At 36.8% G+C, this 18,179-nt stretch overlaps 1 protein-coding gene across 1 annotated transcript in view; it reads left to right on the top strand.

Annotated features, from left to right (window-relative positions):
* Positions 1-18,179, top strand: part of LOC149285932 (low-density lipoprotein receptor-related protein 2-like) — a 100,962-nt gene that overhangs the window by 48,997 nt on the left and 33,786 nt on the right. The window contains exons 16-35 of the mRNA XM_089494658.1: positions 403-606; positions 3,222-3,414; positions 5,853-5,978; positions 6,532-6,662; positions 7,049-7,186; positions 8,230-8,511; positions 8,834-9,073; positions 9,522-9,641; positions 9,721-9,837; positions 10,841-11,218; positions 11,565-11,579; positions 12,092-12,340; positions 12,911-13,122; positions 13,418-13,602; positions 13,790-14,018; positions 14,677-14,854; positions 15,330-15,458; positions 17,152-17,318; positions 17,632-17,775; positions 17,985-18,094. Of these exons, the coding sequence (XP_089350784.1) occupies positions 403-606; positions 3,222-3,414; positions 5,853-5,978; positions 6,532-6,662; positions 7,049-7,186; positions 8,230-8,511; positions 8,834-9,073; positions 9,522-9,641; positions 9,721-9,837; positions 10,841-11,218; positions 11,565-11,579; positions 12,092-12,340; positions 12,911-13,122; positions 13,418-13,602; positions 13,790-14,018; positions 14,677-14,854; positions 15,330-15,458; positions 17,152-17,318; positions 17,632-17,775; positions 17,985-18,094 (3,547 nt within the window). The remainder of the gene's footprint in view (positions 1-402; positions 607-3,221; positions 3,415-5,852; positions 5,979-6,531; positions 6,663-7,048; positions 7,187-8,229; positions 8,512-8,833; positions 9,074-9,521; positions 9,642-9,720; positions 9,838-10,840; positions 11,219-11,564; positions 11,580-12,091; positions 12,341-12,910; positions 13,123-13,417; positions 13,603-13,789; positions 14,019-14,676; positions 14,855-15,329; positions 15,459-17,151; positions 17,319-17,631; positions 17,776-17,984; positions 18,095-18,179) is intronic.

Here is an 18,179-nt window from a genome sequence, read left to right as displayed (position 1 = left end):
CATACTCAAGGAACGTGTAGTTATGAAGTCATGTTCAGGGGGGTGGTGGTGCAGAGGTAATTTATAGGGGTGGCTGAGGTGTTTCCCTGTGTCAGGCCTAGGACAGCCCCAGCAAAAAATCCTACGTTACATACTGAGTTTTATTCACTAAAGAGGAAATTGGCATTTATTCTCTGTGACATCATTTTATTTCATGAAGGGCCAACCCCAGTGAGTTTGACATAACTTGGATGATTGTGTAGGCTCAGACCCTCTTCCCAAGATGTATGCCAGTGATAGCCTTTTGTAATATATATATATATCCTGCCATCTCCCGCTCTCTCACAATCTCAGAAGTCTTCTATTACACACACCAAAAAGCTTTTATTCACTGAAGTGACTCGTATGATTTGTGTCTTGCAGTGGTCCGGAAGTTTTTGCTTTTCTCTTCTCAACTGGCGGTTCGTGGAATCCCATTTAATCTCTCCACACAAGAGGATGTCATCATTCCAATCACTGGGGTTCCCTCCTATTTTGTTGGAATAGATTTTGATGCCCAGGATAACAGTATTTTCTATTCGGATACAGTCAAAGATATGATCTACAAACAGAAAATAGATGGGACAGGTGAATATTTCTTTAATTTCCTGTTACGTTCTGATGTGTGACTCTCGGCTGTCTGGCTACCAAAATAGAAATACATAAGATTTTCTTGTATAGATTAAATCAAAAAACAAATATGTACAGTTCAGAAATCTGTACAACCATGAAAATTGGTCATCAATGCACTTTGCCACGTGGAATTCACTTGTTGCATTATTTTGAGCTACATTATTATATATATATATATATATTATATTTGAGATTTTTCAGTCTATGCATTTGTTTACTTTACATAATTCTATTTTAAGTAACATAAACACAGTTGCTTTATTACTCTAAGTGTTCAGAATTCCTAGATTTCCTTAAGTGTCTGATAAAGACTGTTTGATAATATTCCTGGCTGCTTAATGTCATGTGGGTGACATAGAGGAAGGACTCCGAGTGATAAAAGGGTCTTTTTGGTAACTGCTAGGTACAGATGCCTTTAGTTCACTTCTGCTGATTTCCTATCAGTGTCAGGGATGGACTTTACGTTCTTCATTCCATTACAATTTTTAATCAGGATGACAGGATCTGTCAGTGCAGAACTAAGTGGAACACAGTTCTGCTTTTGAGGATCTTTAGAAAATGTACATTAGACTGCTTAAAACGTGGACAACATCCCAGGAACATAGAACCTTATATTAGGTTTATTAATTCTGCCCATTTTTCTTTGCAGTAAAAAAAAACTTTAAAACTTATTCTGTCCTTATTCCCTCCCATGCATGTTTAAATTTCATCATTGTATTGGCTGTATGTTTTGTCTTCTACTTTATTGTATCCCTACATGCATATAAAGGTGTTATTATATCCCCTACCTTTCTTGTATCATCATATACATTTTGAACTTTATTTTATTCTGCAAACATTTTAGTAGCTCCAGAACTCCAATATTCTTTTGGAGATGGGTCTCCAGAACTGTACACAATACTGAAGTTTAACCAGAGATCTGTAAAGTAGCAGAACCACCTCTCTGTTATTGCTGCTAATGCTTATAACTATACAACCCAGCACCCTGCTTGCATTCCCCACCTCTTTATAGTTTATTTTTAAGTCCTCAGAAATAATTACTCTCGAGACAGCAAGGTACTCTTACTGCTATATTCTGTCTTGGGATTTTTTTGTCCCAAGTGCATTATATTACATGTATTAATAATCGGCATCCTAGATGCATTGGGGAGCCGGCATATGATGTAATGCAGTCTATGATGGCTGTGCGGAGCCTTCATAGTGTAAGCCCGTTTAGGGAAATTAAAGATCACCCCAGTAACCAACCCATTATGCAGCAGGACGATTGGGGGCTTGAAGAAGGCGATGTGCTCCGGTCTGCAGGTTGCCGCACCTAGACCTGCCACCCTAGGCGTAGGCCTTGATACATCACTGGATACTGAATCAAGAGCTTAAATCTCCAGTTAATATGCAACCCAGGACTATGTATATCATACTGGATAAAGAAACAGAATTTTACTACAGATGAGACTTTTTCTTAAAATGTCATCCCTGGTCTTGCTTGTGTGGAGATAGTGCCATACACTTAAGTGCATTGAGTTAACCTTTACCACTTCTAAAATTATCTTCCCCACTTGCATCACCATGTCAGTAAAGAAATACTTTCTTACATCTGCATTTCTCTAATTTTAAACAGGGAAAAGAAAAAATGTCGGTGCGCTAAGCTAGTCTCAGGCTCAAATAATACAAATGTATAATATGAGGCCTACCAAACAGTGTGAGCATGCTGCAAATACAGTGTGTTGGCTGTACAATGTATACAAAAAACAAAATACTGTCTGCGCTTCTCACCCTAATGAAGTTGGCAACAAATATATAAACATAATATAAATGAGAGGTTTTGGTTATATGAATTGGCCAAAGCATAGTGAGTGGCGGGTGAGCTAAATTATGCTTTGGCCAATTCATAAAACCAAAACCTCTCGTTTATATTATGTTTATATATTTGTTGCCAACTTCATTAGGGTGAGAAGTGCAGACAGTATTTAGTTTTTTCTCTAGTTTTAGACTGCTTTAATTTGCGTATGAGTGTTCAGAAAATGTAAATTATTAGCCAATGAAACCAGGATTGCTGTAAGTCTAATAAAACTATCAAGTCGTACAAAACATTTAAGATAACGTCTTCTTTGATGAACATGGAATTTCTGCAGACGGCTCCCACAGTACTTGCCTGTATCAGTTCATTAAGGGTCTGTTATTTTGCACAATCTACGGCTAATAGGAAACCAAAAGATATTCCTTTCCCAATACCTGAGTTTCTGATTCCAAAGACATGAAAAAGCAAAACACAAGGGCTGATATTGGTCCTCACCTTTGTCATATGGGTATGTTTGTTGAGACACAAACGTTTTCTAGAGCAGAAATATTGCCAGCTTTAAAATATTGCTTTCAAATTCAGATAATTAATAATTTTGTTCAAGGATGTATTAAGAAAAACATATTTTATATACAGACCAGGAAAGACCATGTTATGTTGTACTAGACACCAGAGGGTAGTTACTAGTCCAGCAGAGGAGCTAGTAGTCCATCCAGTCCATTCAGTCCATTCTCCTCCGGCGAGAAATTATTAATGTTCACTTTTCATTTTCCAGGAAAAGAAACTCTTACTGCTAATAGAGTGGAAGGTGTTGAAGACCTGGCCTTTGACTGGATTTCCAAAAACCTTTACTGGACAGACCCAAGATACAGAAGCATCAGTGTAATGAGAGTGGTGGATAAGTCTAGGAGGGCCATTATTCAGAATTTAAATCAGCCTCGCTCCATCGTGGTACATCCTATACTTGGGTAACTTCACTTTCTTTCGCTTTTTGTCACTGAACTGACCAGTATTATCGTATAAGGTCTTACCTTTTTGTAAATTGTTTGAATCCAGGAGGAGTTTTACTCTGTATTTAACAAGGATTCCATAACGTTTTGGTGTTCTCTGGAGACATGATTGATTTTATAAATGCCATGTGTGAGCATTCAGTGGAAAAAGATCCCAGAGCATCAGATCTCTTCAGTTAGGAAGAGGACTTTATTGAACAGTTGGTTAAATTCACGATTTTTGCTTTTGTCATTCTTGTTTCTGAAATTTGATATTACCTTTATCATGCCCCAACTAGCAACAGTAGTCCAACTAGATCCAAACATGATACCCGAGACCTTTATAGACATCTAAGGCATTGTTGATTTAACTTATAGTTTATTTTGTTTTATGAAAAGACTACCATATTAGTCAATGTCCCTTTTCTGTTTTTAATAATACCTTAATGGCCCTCTAGTGTGGACTGATCTTGTTGTAATGTTAAAAAAGAAAAGGTCTGATGGACAGAGCCGATAACGAGAGACCATCTACTACCGTCATGTTTCCGTCTTAAACAGATGAAGCCTTTTCTTGTATGGTAAAGATGCGTTGTGTGAGCGCAATGTTGAGCTATTGAGTATCATTTATCTCTTGAGTACGAGTTATTATTGTGATTTTAAGCACAAATATTCCTTATATTCCAAATATTCTAATATTTTTGCAATACTATTTTTCATTTGAGGCTTTATTTTCCCTTTTTTTACATTCTCTGGCAGAATATCGTGCAAACTGACACTTAAAGGAGCATAAAAGGGATATGTTTTAGTTATCGTTAGATTTTTTTGTTTTTTTCTATATTGATGTTATGCCAAAAGAAGCAATCTCTAGTTCTCTCTTTATTTGTACTTCAAAGTTCTGATGTCTCGTCCGCAGAGATAATATCCCACATTTCTGCCCATGTTTGCCGATGGTGTCATATTGTGAAATGAAATCCTTCATAGCCTTTATCTTTCTTTTTACACTTAAGTAGAAATGTGTTTCAACACATTACAATAATGCTGAATTGTTTACAAAGGAAGATAAACTCGCACTGTGTAACATTTTGTATTGGAATGGGAACACTGTCTTCAGTCACTTGGTAATAGTTAAAAGAGTTACAGGGACAGTGTCTTTTTTTGAAATATGATAGGAAGCTAAATGTTGCCGAATTTCAGGTGTGTTACACAAAAGTGTATTTTATTATGAAAAGAAAAAAAATCCCAGAAAACTTAAATTAGGTTTATATGTATAAAGCTTGGTTATTTTAGTAAGCTGCTTCATCTAACTTCAAAGGTGCCGGCCCCCATGGAGAAAACATTAATTACACTCTCTCGTACATTAAGCTTATAAACCAGCACATAAACTGTTTCTATAGCAGCAACCAGTCTTGGCTGTTTTTGCGTCACATGACACGCGATTTAAAGTGCATTTAGAGTGAAAATTTCATTTATATACGTTGTTCTTCTGATATGCATATCATTGTGACTTTTGGTGCTGTAGAACACCATTTACCCAACAAACAGTTTGAGGGACATCAGGGTAAGAAAGGGGGACCGGTGTTTTCGAGTCTCAAAGAGAAACTGTCCTTGCTAATATGGGACACTTGGGAGGCATCATACTAAGTGCTAAACGTGCTAAATTCAGAAGAACAGGTGGAACAACAACCTTAACTCATCTGGAACTCACTATATAGACAGTAAAGCCCTGTTTTCTTATTCTAGTTGTAACATAATGACCAAAATAAAACAGCTTGTATAAATAAATACGGCCGAAGGACAGTTCCAGAGACTTGGTTCTTCTGTAATATGATAGACTTCTCTTCTCTCGACTAATCAACATGACCTTGCGGCCGTTAAAACAGAACTATAACAGTTTTTATCAGTTTGAATGTTAACCTCATAAAAGCTACTGTACTATTTATTTATATATATATATATATATATATTATACTAAATATTGTAATACAGTCTAAAGATAAGCTGCTTGTGCCAACAGGATCTTGAAAAATAGTGTTTAGATCATTGATCATATACAGAAAGATGTGTTTTTATTCACACAAAAGCATATCCAGTATATTAATGTTGCTTTTTTTTGGTTTGGGGATGGCTAGATACCATGGCCTCCAGTTTTTCTAAGGACCCTTTACTACCTACAGCTCCCAATTGCTATAAGGGCCGTCCATGGTGGATATAGAACACATATTAATATCTGACAAAGATCCATTATCAGTAAACATGAAGAAACTAAATCAAACAATCAGAAAATAAATGTAAAACAAACACATGCTAGAACATGTAAATTGTTGTGCATGCTCTGCTGATTTTATGTGTTTTGTTCTGTATAGCGATTGATAAGGATTTAGTTGTCTGTGACTTTAAACTGATTTTCTCTATTTTAGCTTTATATTTTGGACTGACTGGTACCGTCCAGCTAAAATCATGAGAGCCTGGTGTGATGGGACAAATGCACGGCCAATCGTGAACACAACTCTTGGATGGCCAAATGGTTTGGCTATGGATTGGAGGTGAAGGAGTTTATACAACATTACTTACTGACCACAGTCTGTTCCACAACTGGTTTTACATCTAATAGTTTAATGTTTTAAGTTTTTCTTTAATAGGAAGCCTCCCTTGTGTCTTTATCTGATAATAATAAGGATAATAAACTAACTTATAGTGAGAACAGTGCAGCTGTTCTGCTCATCTTCCCTACCATCAGACCAGCCCTGTGGAGCTCCCCCTGGCATTTGGGCCAAAATTACTCCCCCATTGCCCACTGAATAAAGCTAATTATTGCTGGTGGAACGTTTTTTTTAATGAAAGATGAGTGGGGATGAACATAACCTAGAGATTTCTGTATCATTCTCTACTGCAGCTCATAGATTAAAAGCAGGTGGATTTATTATTACATACTTGACCATTGAGGTACCCTGACCCTTACATACATCAGGAAGCCAAACATAATTTTTACCCTGCACTATATGTATTTCATGTTCCAAGTACTGTGTCATATACGCCGACATATTACCTTATGTTTCCTTTTCTCAGTCTATAAAATGTATTTTCTTCTCTCTGCAGTTCATTGAGGTTATATTGGGTCGATGCGTTTTTTGATAAAGTTGAGCATAGCACTTTTGATGGAACAGACAGACAAACGCTTAGTCGAATTACACAACTGACTCATCCATTTGGCCTAACGATTTTTGGAGGTATGAAACTTCTAAATGTGTGGGTATTAAATCAATATTTTAAATGACTAATCCCAAACTAAAGTACTCTTCTTTTTGTTTACCTCACTACACGCAATTAATTATTTCAGAAATAGGCTTGACTTGCTATTTCAAAGTGCTATGTTTTTTATTTTATTTTTTCTTCCTATGTCACTTTGTTCAACTTTTTGTAATCTCATTTGATAAATCTTAGAAAATGCATTAATATATGATTTCCCTGTCCCCTTCACGACACAGCTTGTACATATACAGGCTCACAATGCATTGTCCTTAATGGATTTAAGGACAACTCATTGTCCTTAAGGGGCTATAGATCATCCACAGCGGAAGATTATGAAGCGTGACGGGTTTCGTTTCTGTTTTAGGCTATGCATATGTTACTGACTGGAGACTCGGTGCAATAGTTCGCGTCAGAAAGTATGATGGCGGCGAGATGACTGTTATACGTAGAGGCATAAACAACGTGATGCATGTGAAGTCTTTTGATGCTGGTTCCCAAACTGGTAACTCAATAAATTTATATAATGTATACATTGATAAAATCATCATTGCAACATAGGTCTGATCTAGCTATCTCCTGGCACTGACTATAATTACTAGCATTTTATTGATGAGCATGTTAATGTTCTTTCCAGACTGGTCTTGAATGTTTCCAAAGAAGCTGCCCTCTTGTTTATCATTGTGTGAATGTAACATTTCTGGTAGGCTGGTCCAGGTGATTGAGACAAGGAGCTCAAGGTGGTTGAGCAGATGTCAGACATACTTGCAGAAACTACACGCCACCTGCGTTTCTGAAAGTGATGCTAAAAGGGAGTTCCTTTACTAGAATCCATCTCATAACAGTAACTAGAGCTAGGAATCTGAATCCGCCAAGTGCACCTAATCTCTAAGAGGAGATCCTCATATCTGAACGTTAGTAGAAACACTGCACTTTCTTTCTTGTGATACCCTTTGGTGGTTAACTAACAAAAAGATAAGTTCCTGGAAAAAAACCCAGAAAATTTTTTATTATGTACAGCATAGACATTAAATCCTTTGTCTGGTCTTCTCTTTTTATATTTCATTTTGCTTTTTCTGACATTTTCGAAAATGATGATAAATTGCACCGAGAGGACTTTGTTATCTTTTATGTTGAGTATCAAACAAAGTTTCAGAAACTACTTGAAAAAACATCAGCGGAGAATGTATATGTTGTGGATGAACATTTACAATATAAGAGAAGGTTTTAGCATTTGCGAAGGTCAGATAAATCAGAAAGGACATTAAAATGACTTAACTCTTTGAGTATATTTTTGCATAAGTAATGTTTTTATATGATGTCTAGCATTCAAATTGGGAAGGATCACCTGTTCGTAGGTATCCATTAATGTCTTGAGGGGTCCCACACTGAATTGTGTTCTTATGGTGTTGCCTCGGCCTATGGTCAATAAAGAGAGAGGTCAAATACACTCTTCTAGAAAATCTATATGTATATTTTGCTTGGCCACTTCAAGGACCACCCTTTGACTATCAATGTACACTTTTAAAATGTATTTTTGTAACACAGGGACAAATTACTGTAACAAGCCAGAAAATCCCAATGGAGACTGCAGTCATTTCTGTTTCCCACTGCCTAATTCACTAAAGATTTGTGGCTGTCCATATGGGATGAAGTTACGTCCTGATCATCTCACTTGCATGGAGGATCCGTCAAGCGAGCCACCGACAATGCAGTGCGGGCATTATTCCTTCCCTTGTGCAAATGGCAGGTGTGTGCCCGGCTATTCCCGGTGTGATGGAGTTGACGACTGTCATGACAACAGCGATGAACAAAATTGTGGATCTCTGAGTAAGTAGTAAACATTAATACGTTTTCAGTGCTGGCGGGAAATGTGTTTGAACACAAATGTACCAACAGATAAATATATTAGCTTAAAAAAATAGATTTGCCACTCACAGGCAAATTTGTTTTACTCTTTTTTACTCCTGAGTTCTTGTACTGTAATTTTCATACAAGGGTATTCTAGCTATGTGGAGGAGATGGATAAAACAAGCCCTGATATTTTTCTTTATTATTTAGAATGGAAACATTCAGGTATACTGTATATGATTTTACTGCCAACAGTCTACTCTTATTGTAAAGCAAATAATGCTTCACTTTTTCCCCCCAGACAACACATGCTCTTCCAGAGCCTTTACATGTCGAAACGGTCAATGTATCCCACAAAACTGGCGTTGTGATAAGCACAGTGACTGCCTTGACGGAAGCGATGAACAGAATTGTCCGACTCAGGGGCCAAGATCCTGCCCTGCAAGTTCATTTACATGCAATAACAACAACTGCATTCCCCGCGCATGGCTTTGCGATACAGATAATGATTGTCACGATGGATCAGATGAACTGAACTGCAGTAAGTCCCAAAAAACATAACAGGAAAAAACACATTGCACTTAGTGTGATACAGTCAAGCAACATACAAACTTAGATGCCTATAATTTGATAGCACGTAAGAACCATCTACTCTGCCTGTGTCTGTCCTGATATAAAGACTCAAATCTTAATCACTCCTTGGTCTCATCTTTGATTCTGGGTAACCATATATCTCATGCGTGTTTAAATTCCCTACTGAATTACTGAAGACTGTATTACTTCTGCTGGGAGGCTGCTCCACTTATCTAGTAGAATAAAAACAATGTCTATTATAGTGTTATGGTAGTATTATTAGAAGGGAATTAATTAACATATTTAGTAATACATTTAGCACGTTAGTTAATGGAAAAGAGGGAATCATACTGGTGGGTCAGAAAGAAAAAAGTTCAATTTTAAAGAGCATGATATGGAGGATATTGTTGTTCTAGATTTCACTGGGACATGCGAGCCAGGCCAGTTTCAGTGTCCAAATCATCGATGCATTGACCCATCTTATGTTTGCGATGGAGACAGAGACTGTGTAGATGGCTCTGATGAAAAGGACTGCGGTAAGTATTATTAAGGATTTATATTTAAAAGAATGTTGCCACCTGTTACCACTAACTTGTCTTTATTATTTTTATTCAGTGTTCAACTGTTCATCATCAGAATTTCCATGTGCAAACGGTAAACAGTGCATCAGTAGCTATTACCAATGTGATGGAGTGTTTGACTGCAGTGATCGCTCTGATGAAACCAATTGTCGTAAGTAGATAACACGCATCTTTTTATTATTATGATGTGAAAATGTATGATCAGCTTAACAACATGAGCTACTGGAGGAACCTTGTCAATGGATTATAATATGGGGGAGGACCAAAGACACAGTAAGAGCCAGTAGGCAGAAGCTGGATGGTACAGTTCTCAGTTGATGGCACCCAATGTTCTCCGTCAAGATGGCCACTTGCAGACACTTTTAAGTTTACTACTTAGGATAGGTGGTAGATTTGTAGACTTGAGATAAGTTTTCTTTCTTTATCCGATTCTCAAGTCAGAATCAGAAGGCATATCTGTACCACCAAAATGTAAGGTGCAGGTTTATTTTGAAGAGCTGTTTGAGTCAATGGAAGACAGAGTTGATTTGCTACGGAGCATAACTGTCAGGTCTCCTACCTGCTCCTAGCCATGATGGCTTCCCAAGACGTGACTTGTCCTCTGCTGGCAGAGGGCGTGTTTTTTTGTGTCAGGACGGCCTACTGATTGGTGGTTCTGCGCTGATCACTCTACAGGAATATAGGGGCGACCATGAGGGGGTGGAGCTTCATCCTCTGATCCTATATAACCTCTGTTCTCATCTCAGTCAGTGCTTGTGTGGTGTCTGTCTTGCTACAGATGCCATTCATCCCTGCACTAGCGGATAGGTTTGGTGAACCCGCTTGTGTCTATCCTCCCAGCTTCTGACCTCGTCTTGACTCTAGGCTATTCTCCTGTCCCACGATCTCGCCTTGGTTTACCTTAGGGAACCTACACTGCCTGCTTGGACCACTGGGCTGTCTGAATGCATGTGGTAGTGGTGTAGGGGTCATGCCTTACTCTCCAAGTTGTGCCCCTGACAAAAACTTCTAAACCTTAAAGCATTTTCCAACTCACCCTTAAACATATGAAATAGTTACAGAAAACACAGTTGATGCAATGCAATACAATTATTAATTTAACAAAGACGTTGTTAACAATACAGTTTCATTGTATATGTCTTACTTTGTTGTAGCAACTCGACCAGCTGGAATGTGTCATCAAAATGAATTCCAGTGTCAGTCTGATGGGGCCTGCATCCCATCAAACTGGGAATGCGATGGGCATCCCGACTGCATCGATGGTTCAGATGAGCATCACAGCTGCCCTATAAGAACATGCCCTCCTTCCATGTTCCGATGTGACAATGGCAACTGTATTTTTCGCTCTTGGATTTGTGATGGCGATAATGACTGCAGAGACATGAGCGATGAGAAAGATTGCCCAACTCCTCCCTTTAGGTGCCCAAGTTGGCAGTGGCAATGTCCTGGCCATACCATATGTATAAACATCAGCAAAGTATGTGATAACACAGCAGACTGCCCAAATGGGGCGGATGAGTCTCCACTTTGTAGTAAGTCAGTAATTCTTTTCAAATCAGTTCCATACGTACCCTCCACGACTAACCAAATCTTTGATTATGATGTCTTTTATAATTTCATTTCTAACAATAAAAAAAAATCACCTGCATGTTAATCAGTGGGCTGCAAACAGATGTAATTTTGCATTGGGGAATAATTTTTTAATTGGCTAGATGTCAGTATGAAAGATTTTATTAGATGTATGAGAATCTCTCACGCATTTCTCCTGTATAAACGTTTAATTATTAATTTACAGTAATCAAATAGGCATGATCAACTCTTGATTTTTAACTTGTTTCACTTTTTCTCTTTTCCTCTCTAAAATCGATGCAAAATCAGATGAATCTCAACCAGGTATTGTAAATTTCCTCAAATTATTTCCGTTTCATTTCCTAAATTTTCAATTCTTTTTTGTAATTTCATTCATGTGGTATATGCTGTGCTAACATGTTTATGAAATGTATTGCATGAAATATACATATAATACATTTTTATTTTATTGATGTTACCGAAAACTATTCATGTAGTTTAAAAAATAGAAAATAACTCATTAGAAGAAAAGTATACACATAGTGATATTATATTCAATTGAAATTTAATATCTTATATATTATAACCATTTCGGCTAATAACATTTGTTAAAACGGGGTGCAAACTTCTCCTTCTTTTGAGAAATAATAAATATTTTATTCTAACTGTCAATGAATTACAGAAACCCACCAACAAGGATAATAAATATACATATATCTCATAAATTAAGGTTAATACAAATAGTCCAACTTTCAAGTCCCCGTTTTATATTTTGAGTCCTGTTTACCATTGTTCAGGCTGATAATACATAAAACAAAATATATTTCATAAAACAGATCAGGAGAGCTGCTCTGACAACAATGCCGGGTGTACGCACTTGTGCATTCAAGGACCTTTCGGAGCTCAGTGCGTCTGTCCATTGGGATACCAGCTCCTAAACGATTCCAAGACATGCGATGACGTTAACGAGTGCCTCACTCCGGGGTACTGTAGTCAAACTTGTAACAATGAAAGGGGCTCTTTTCGATGTGGCTGCGCGGAGGGGTATGTTTTACAGTCCGATGGAAGAAGTTGCAAAGCGTCAGGTAAGCTTTACTGAGTAACAACAAAAGGCATCTCTTACCTTCTAGCAAGCAGGTTAGTTCCATTTAAGACAAGGGATCTCCAAGGGTGATTTTATTTATTATCACCCTCCTTACCACAGAACAGCATGAGGGGGTAGTAGGTAGGCACAGCTTGGGGTCTTTGCCCCGTTTAAAATTTTTGAAATATATTTTTAACCTCCCATGGAGTATGGAGGGCTATAAACCAAAATATATTCCCTACCATGATGATTTAATTACCCTCCACCATGCAAGGGGTAGGAGAAGAGGGGGCTTAATTGGGAAGAGGGGGCCTCCTCGGTTGATAGGGAGTACGGTGGGCACCTATTTTTTTATTATTATTTAATTATCTGAGGTTGTGAGATGAATTACATTTCCAACCCGCAGTTAAAGTCACATGAACTCTAAGCATTCTTTGATGCTGCTGCCAACTTGCATCGTTTGATAGCATACAAGCACTTGCAGTTTAGTGAACAGAATGTTGTTGTTTTTATCTGAACATATTATTTTTTTTCTGACTTAGTTTCTAATGTGTTTCTCTTACTTTTATAGAGGGAGAAAATCTCCTTCTGTTGGTTGCAAGTCGTAACCAGATTGTTGCTGACAATATAACCACACAAGCCCACAACGTTTACTCCGTGGTACGCGATGGAAGGAATATAGTTGCTGTAGATTTTGATTCTGTTACAAATCGCATTTTTTGGTCTGATACTACACAAGATAAAATTTGGACTGCTTATGTAAATGGAACAGACAGACAAGTGGTAAGTCATACGCTCATTTTTGTTTAATATGTTCTCTATATGACTTTAAGGAAAAATAGTATAGCCAACAAAGATGAAATTTTTGTAAAAGTTTTCTTAAACTAATAAAATTCTAAATATTTCAAATTGGTTGAGGCTGTGGATTCGCTGAATGCGCAGGAAGTGAAGCATGTTATTAGCAGGAAATGTGCCATGTTTAAGACTTGATCCTAAGTTGAGATCAAAATGTTTAGGTGAGTGTGGTTAGAAAAAGTCGGATACTGATGTAATAATGTGGGGTCTTGCTTTTATGAAGATATTTGACAGTGGCGTGACTGTAACAGAAAGCATTGCTGTGGATTGGGTCGGAAGAAATCTTTATTGGACTGACTATATTTTGGAAACAATTGAAGTCTCTAAACTTGATGGGACACACAGAACAGTACTCATTAGCGAAAATGTAACCAATCCTAGAGGACTTGTGCTGGATCCCCGAGACGAGTAAGATACATATATTTCTTTATGGTATTGATATTATATGGTCACAAACTATGGCAAACTATTGCAAACTATTTATGTGTAACAAATGGCTCTTCTCTTCAGTTAAATGTTTCTTAATTTTGCAATAAAAAAACATTTAGTGTAATTGTATGACTGTGAACTTAACAATGTCCCATATTCTATGCAGCGCCCATTTGATTTTTTGGACAGATTGGGGTAGAAATCCTCGCATTGAAAGGGCCGGTATGGATGGATCGTTAAGAACTGTAATCATTTCTGAAAAGATATACTGGCCAAACGGACTTACCATTGACTACCCTAACAAAAAACTATATTTTGCGGATGCATACCTGGATTATATTGACTATTGCGATTACGATGGAAATAACAGAAGGCAGGCGTTAGCCAGTGATTTGGTGAGAGAATACTGCATTCATTAATATATGATTTCTTAACAAATGTCCGTCTTTATCTAAGAATTAATGAAAATAATTACAGCTAAAAAGAATATACAGAAAGAGGAGCACACAACCTAAAAAGTATAAAAGGGATACTCATTAAAATTCCTGTGTTGCTGCTAGAATAATAATGACCAATAAATACACAAATTAAAAAAAATCTATTGCATACCCAGTGAATACTATAAAAAAAATGCTAAGTTATAAATATTGGGGATTCCGTCACACTATATGGCCGTATAGTGCTTAGTCCACCACTACGTCAAAGTACCCCAAGTTTAGAGAGTCCTATCTAATTAATGTGAATACTTTTGTGTCGCTAAATATTATCTTTTTTGGTTCCTAATTGTGAAAATAGTAACTTTGTAAACTGTGGTAGACTTACCCTAAAATAAGTAAATGAAAAAGAAGAGGAGAAAATTACTTGTGTGGAAAATGTGTGCAGAAGGCTCCATGGTGTAGACTTTTCTCTGGGTCCAAAACCTCTAAGGTTCATAAAGATCCAATAATAAAAACTTTTCATAGGCCCACTGTTGACTTGGAGAGGTTGATACTCACATGCATTCTCTGAGATAAAATCCTTATTTATTTATACATAGTTCCTTTCTTTTACCAGGTTCTACAACATCCACATTCAATAGCCATTTTTGAGGATTATATTTACTGGAGTGATCGACACATCAATCGGGTAGTTCGAGCAAATAAATGGCATGGTGGAAACCAAACCGTTATGATCTACAACATTCGCCAACCGATGGGGATATCAGCTGTTCATCCTGTTAAACAGCCCGGAGGTATGAAATTTAGAAGAAAAACATTTTATGTTCTTTAGAATGTGTCTCATATAAGGAGTTTTTGTTTTGTCACTTCTAATTTCTAATGGCTTTTCTTTACCTATTTAAGCTCTAGATAACATTCTTTAGTCATTCTTGTGATGCAGACATTGTTAAAATCAGCGCTTGTTATGTTAACAAACCAAATGGGTTGGTTTTTGGTCTCTTGTATAGTACAATAGTACAATTTTGGGTGGATTCACATGTGTGCATAGACTTTGCAGCTATAGTAACTCGGGTAGTTGAAAGAGTTAGGAATTTCAATATACAGCAATGTGAAAATAAACCAAAGGAGAGCAAATAAGTAGTGGAAAATGAGACATATTGTGGTTCTGAATGTAACTATCACTGTAAATGCCATACACTGCCTCTATTTCTTTGTGTTGTTATTACTAGAAATGGGGATGTGATACTTATAGTCACTCTATTGTTTCAGGTTTCAATCCGTGTGCATCTAGCCCTTGCACCCACCTGTGCTTGTTGTCACCAAGTGGACCAAGGTTTTACTCTTGTGCATGTCCTTCTGGATGGTTCTTGAGCCCTGATTTGGTGAACTGCCAAAGAGGTACATTTAATACCATTTTTTAATCTACAAGGCATGATTGTTTTTACACTTATTTTCTTATTTACTATGACAAATACCATACACACCTACCCTAAAAGCCTAGATTGCATGTTTTTCTTTGTTGGAACACTACATAAGACATTTGAAAATGAAGGAAATTCATCATTAGCAATGAACTCTCCTTTTTTCTTGTTTGTTAAAACAACAGCTCAAATTACTATCCTGTAAATGCTGTTTTTCACGTGTTTATAATTTACACTTTCTAATCAGTTTATAAGATTATCATACAAAGAGGTGTATTCACTAATCCAAGAGATTTCAGAAGAGTTTATCATTCCCTGACATCACCTGATAATGGGCCAAGCACTGTGAGCTTTTGCTGTTAGATGAGTGACCCTGAATAATGTATCCAAGATAAACAAGACAAATTTCAAGAAATGTCCCCATCATCGAGGGAAAACTTGGCGTTCTGGCCTTAGCAGCTCACTGGGGTTGGTCCTTCAAAATATGTACAAATTACCTGAAAACCCATGGTTTAGTCAGTCCGTTATTGAACTATAACTATCAAGAAAACACCAAAATCATCAAAATCCTTATAATGCAAACCATGAACACTCTGGGTGTCATTTACAACATCTTATACGTTAAACTCCTTGCCGATACTGTGAATCAAGACTTGTTTGGTAACTTAGACTTTGCTCTCCCCCATCTTACCTTAAATGACCATATTTTTGGAGCACACATAAGGTACAATGTTTCAGTACTGTCGCTATAGTTAATTTAATTGTGAAAGATTTTAATTATTGCTAATGATTGAAAAAGAGACCTTCGCCCATTCTTCTGAGACTTATTATGATCTTAATCCTTGATGACAGTGTTATTTTTGTCTGCCAGCTCAAACTTTCAGCAGACAGATTAAATTTAGGTACGCCCATTCTTTGACCATTGTCTTCATTTCAACTCAGTAATACGGTGCTTCTGAAGATCAGAAATTGCTATTTTAAAAAAAAACTTAAAATAATTAAAATCTAATTAATATTTTACACAGTTCAAAGTTGAGACAAAATTCAAAGAAAATAAAACTTTTTCATTACAAACTCAAATAAAGATATATTTATTTTTTTAAAAATTAAATTTGTTGATTAGCATTTAATACATTGCATTTGGTTACTAACATAAAGAATATATGCTGGATTTAATATATAGTGGCTATATATTTAGCTTATTAACTGCTTAATAAACCTTTTTTATGAGTTAACATTGAACTAGGATGTTACTCCTCCAACAATATTATCATTATCGTTATTGATTAGTTTGGCAGTCCTGGTTTTTGATCTGGGGCAGGTTTTTGGGGGAAGCCCATCAATACAAGTTGGAAGGTTCTCTATACCTCTTACCTGCATCCCACAAGGTATAGCCAGAGCCAAAAAGTTCCCAGGTATGGCTGACTGTGATTTCAAAACATGAGGTGGTAAGTGGCTACCCATCCTGGTAGATGGGGCAGTTATCCCGGCTTAATGTGGCATTGTGTTATATGTGTGTTGTGTAAAGATGGAAATCTCTAGTATTTGTGTCACTGCAATATACTCTTTGCCTCTATTTGAAAAGGTGACATAGGAAATCTTAGAGGATTATCTTGCTATAGTGCAAACATACACGTTTATCTGACTTGCTGCCTTTCTATTTTAATCAGATGAAAAGCCTTTCCTAATCGCCATTAGAGATAACATAATTTATGGGATGTCCCTCAACCCAGAGGAGAAGACAAATGATGCCATGGTACCAATAGCCGGCATCCGGAATGGATATGATGTTGATTTTGATGACTCAGAGCAAATGATATATTGGATCGAAAATCCAGTGAGTACAATATTTAATGTTACTTATTGCGAAAACAGTTGTAGGAGGTTTCCGTTTCACAATAGACCACTAAAGTTATATTTGAGAGTCGTATAAAGGTATTCCTAACTAATGTAAGGGAAACCTACGTTTCGAGTGGTTATTGCAACTGAAATTATGGTTCAATGGAAAACACTTTTGACTTTTTTTCTTTTCTTCGCAATCTACCTTTGGATCTGGATACACGAGAACTTAAAGTTATTCTTAAACATTGGATTAATTTTTAACAATTAGAAGCAATGTGAACAATAATCATATTATCTTTTTTTCACAGGGTGAAATTCACAGAGTAAAGTCGGATGGAACTAACAGGACAGTATTTGCCCCGGCAGCTATCATGGGCACTCCTGTTGGTTTGGCTTTGGACTGGATAACAGGAAACCTTTATTACACAAACACCGCAACTCAGTCAATAGAGGTAAAAAAAAGGCTTAAACACAGCGCTGACAGTTATTGGTAAAACACTGTTTGGTAATATATTACACGGCTCATTTTAATTGTATGCTCTTGGACTAAGCTTGGACTTTTGTAATGTATTTCACATTTTAGTCTTATCCTGAAAGCTACAAAACAAGTGCAATAACATTGGTTAACTTAAAAAATATATTTACATTGTCCTCCCTGAAGGTTTTAAAGTTACGTGGAGATGTCAAATATAGAAAAACAGTTATCACAAATAATGGAACACCAACTGGAGCCGGAAGACCGATTGGCATAGCTGTTGACCCAGCCAGAGGGTATGATATATCTTTGTTACAGCACAGCAACAAGGCTCTTTTCTTCAGATGGAATTGCCTATTTCTGATATATATATATTATATT

Source organism: Sceloporus occidentalis, unplaced genomic scaffold (assembly GCF_023333645.1).
Source record: "Sceloporus occidentalis isolate IW3139 unplaced genomic scaffold, rSceOcc1.0.p SCAF_74, whole genome shotgun sequence".
Taxonomy (NCBI): domain Eukaryota; kingdom Metazoa; phylum Chordata; class Lepidosauria; order Squamata; family Phrynosomatidae; genus Sceloporus; species Sceloporus occidentalis.
Note: the sequence above shows the minus strand (reverse complement) of the source record. Positions and strands in the feature narration are given on the sequence as shown.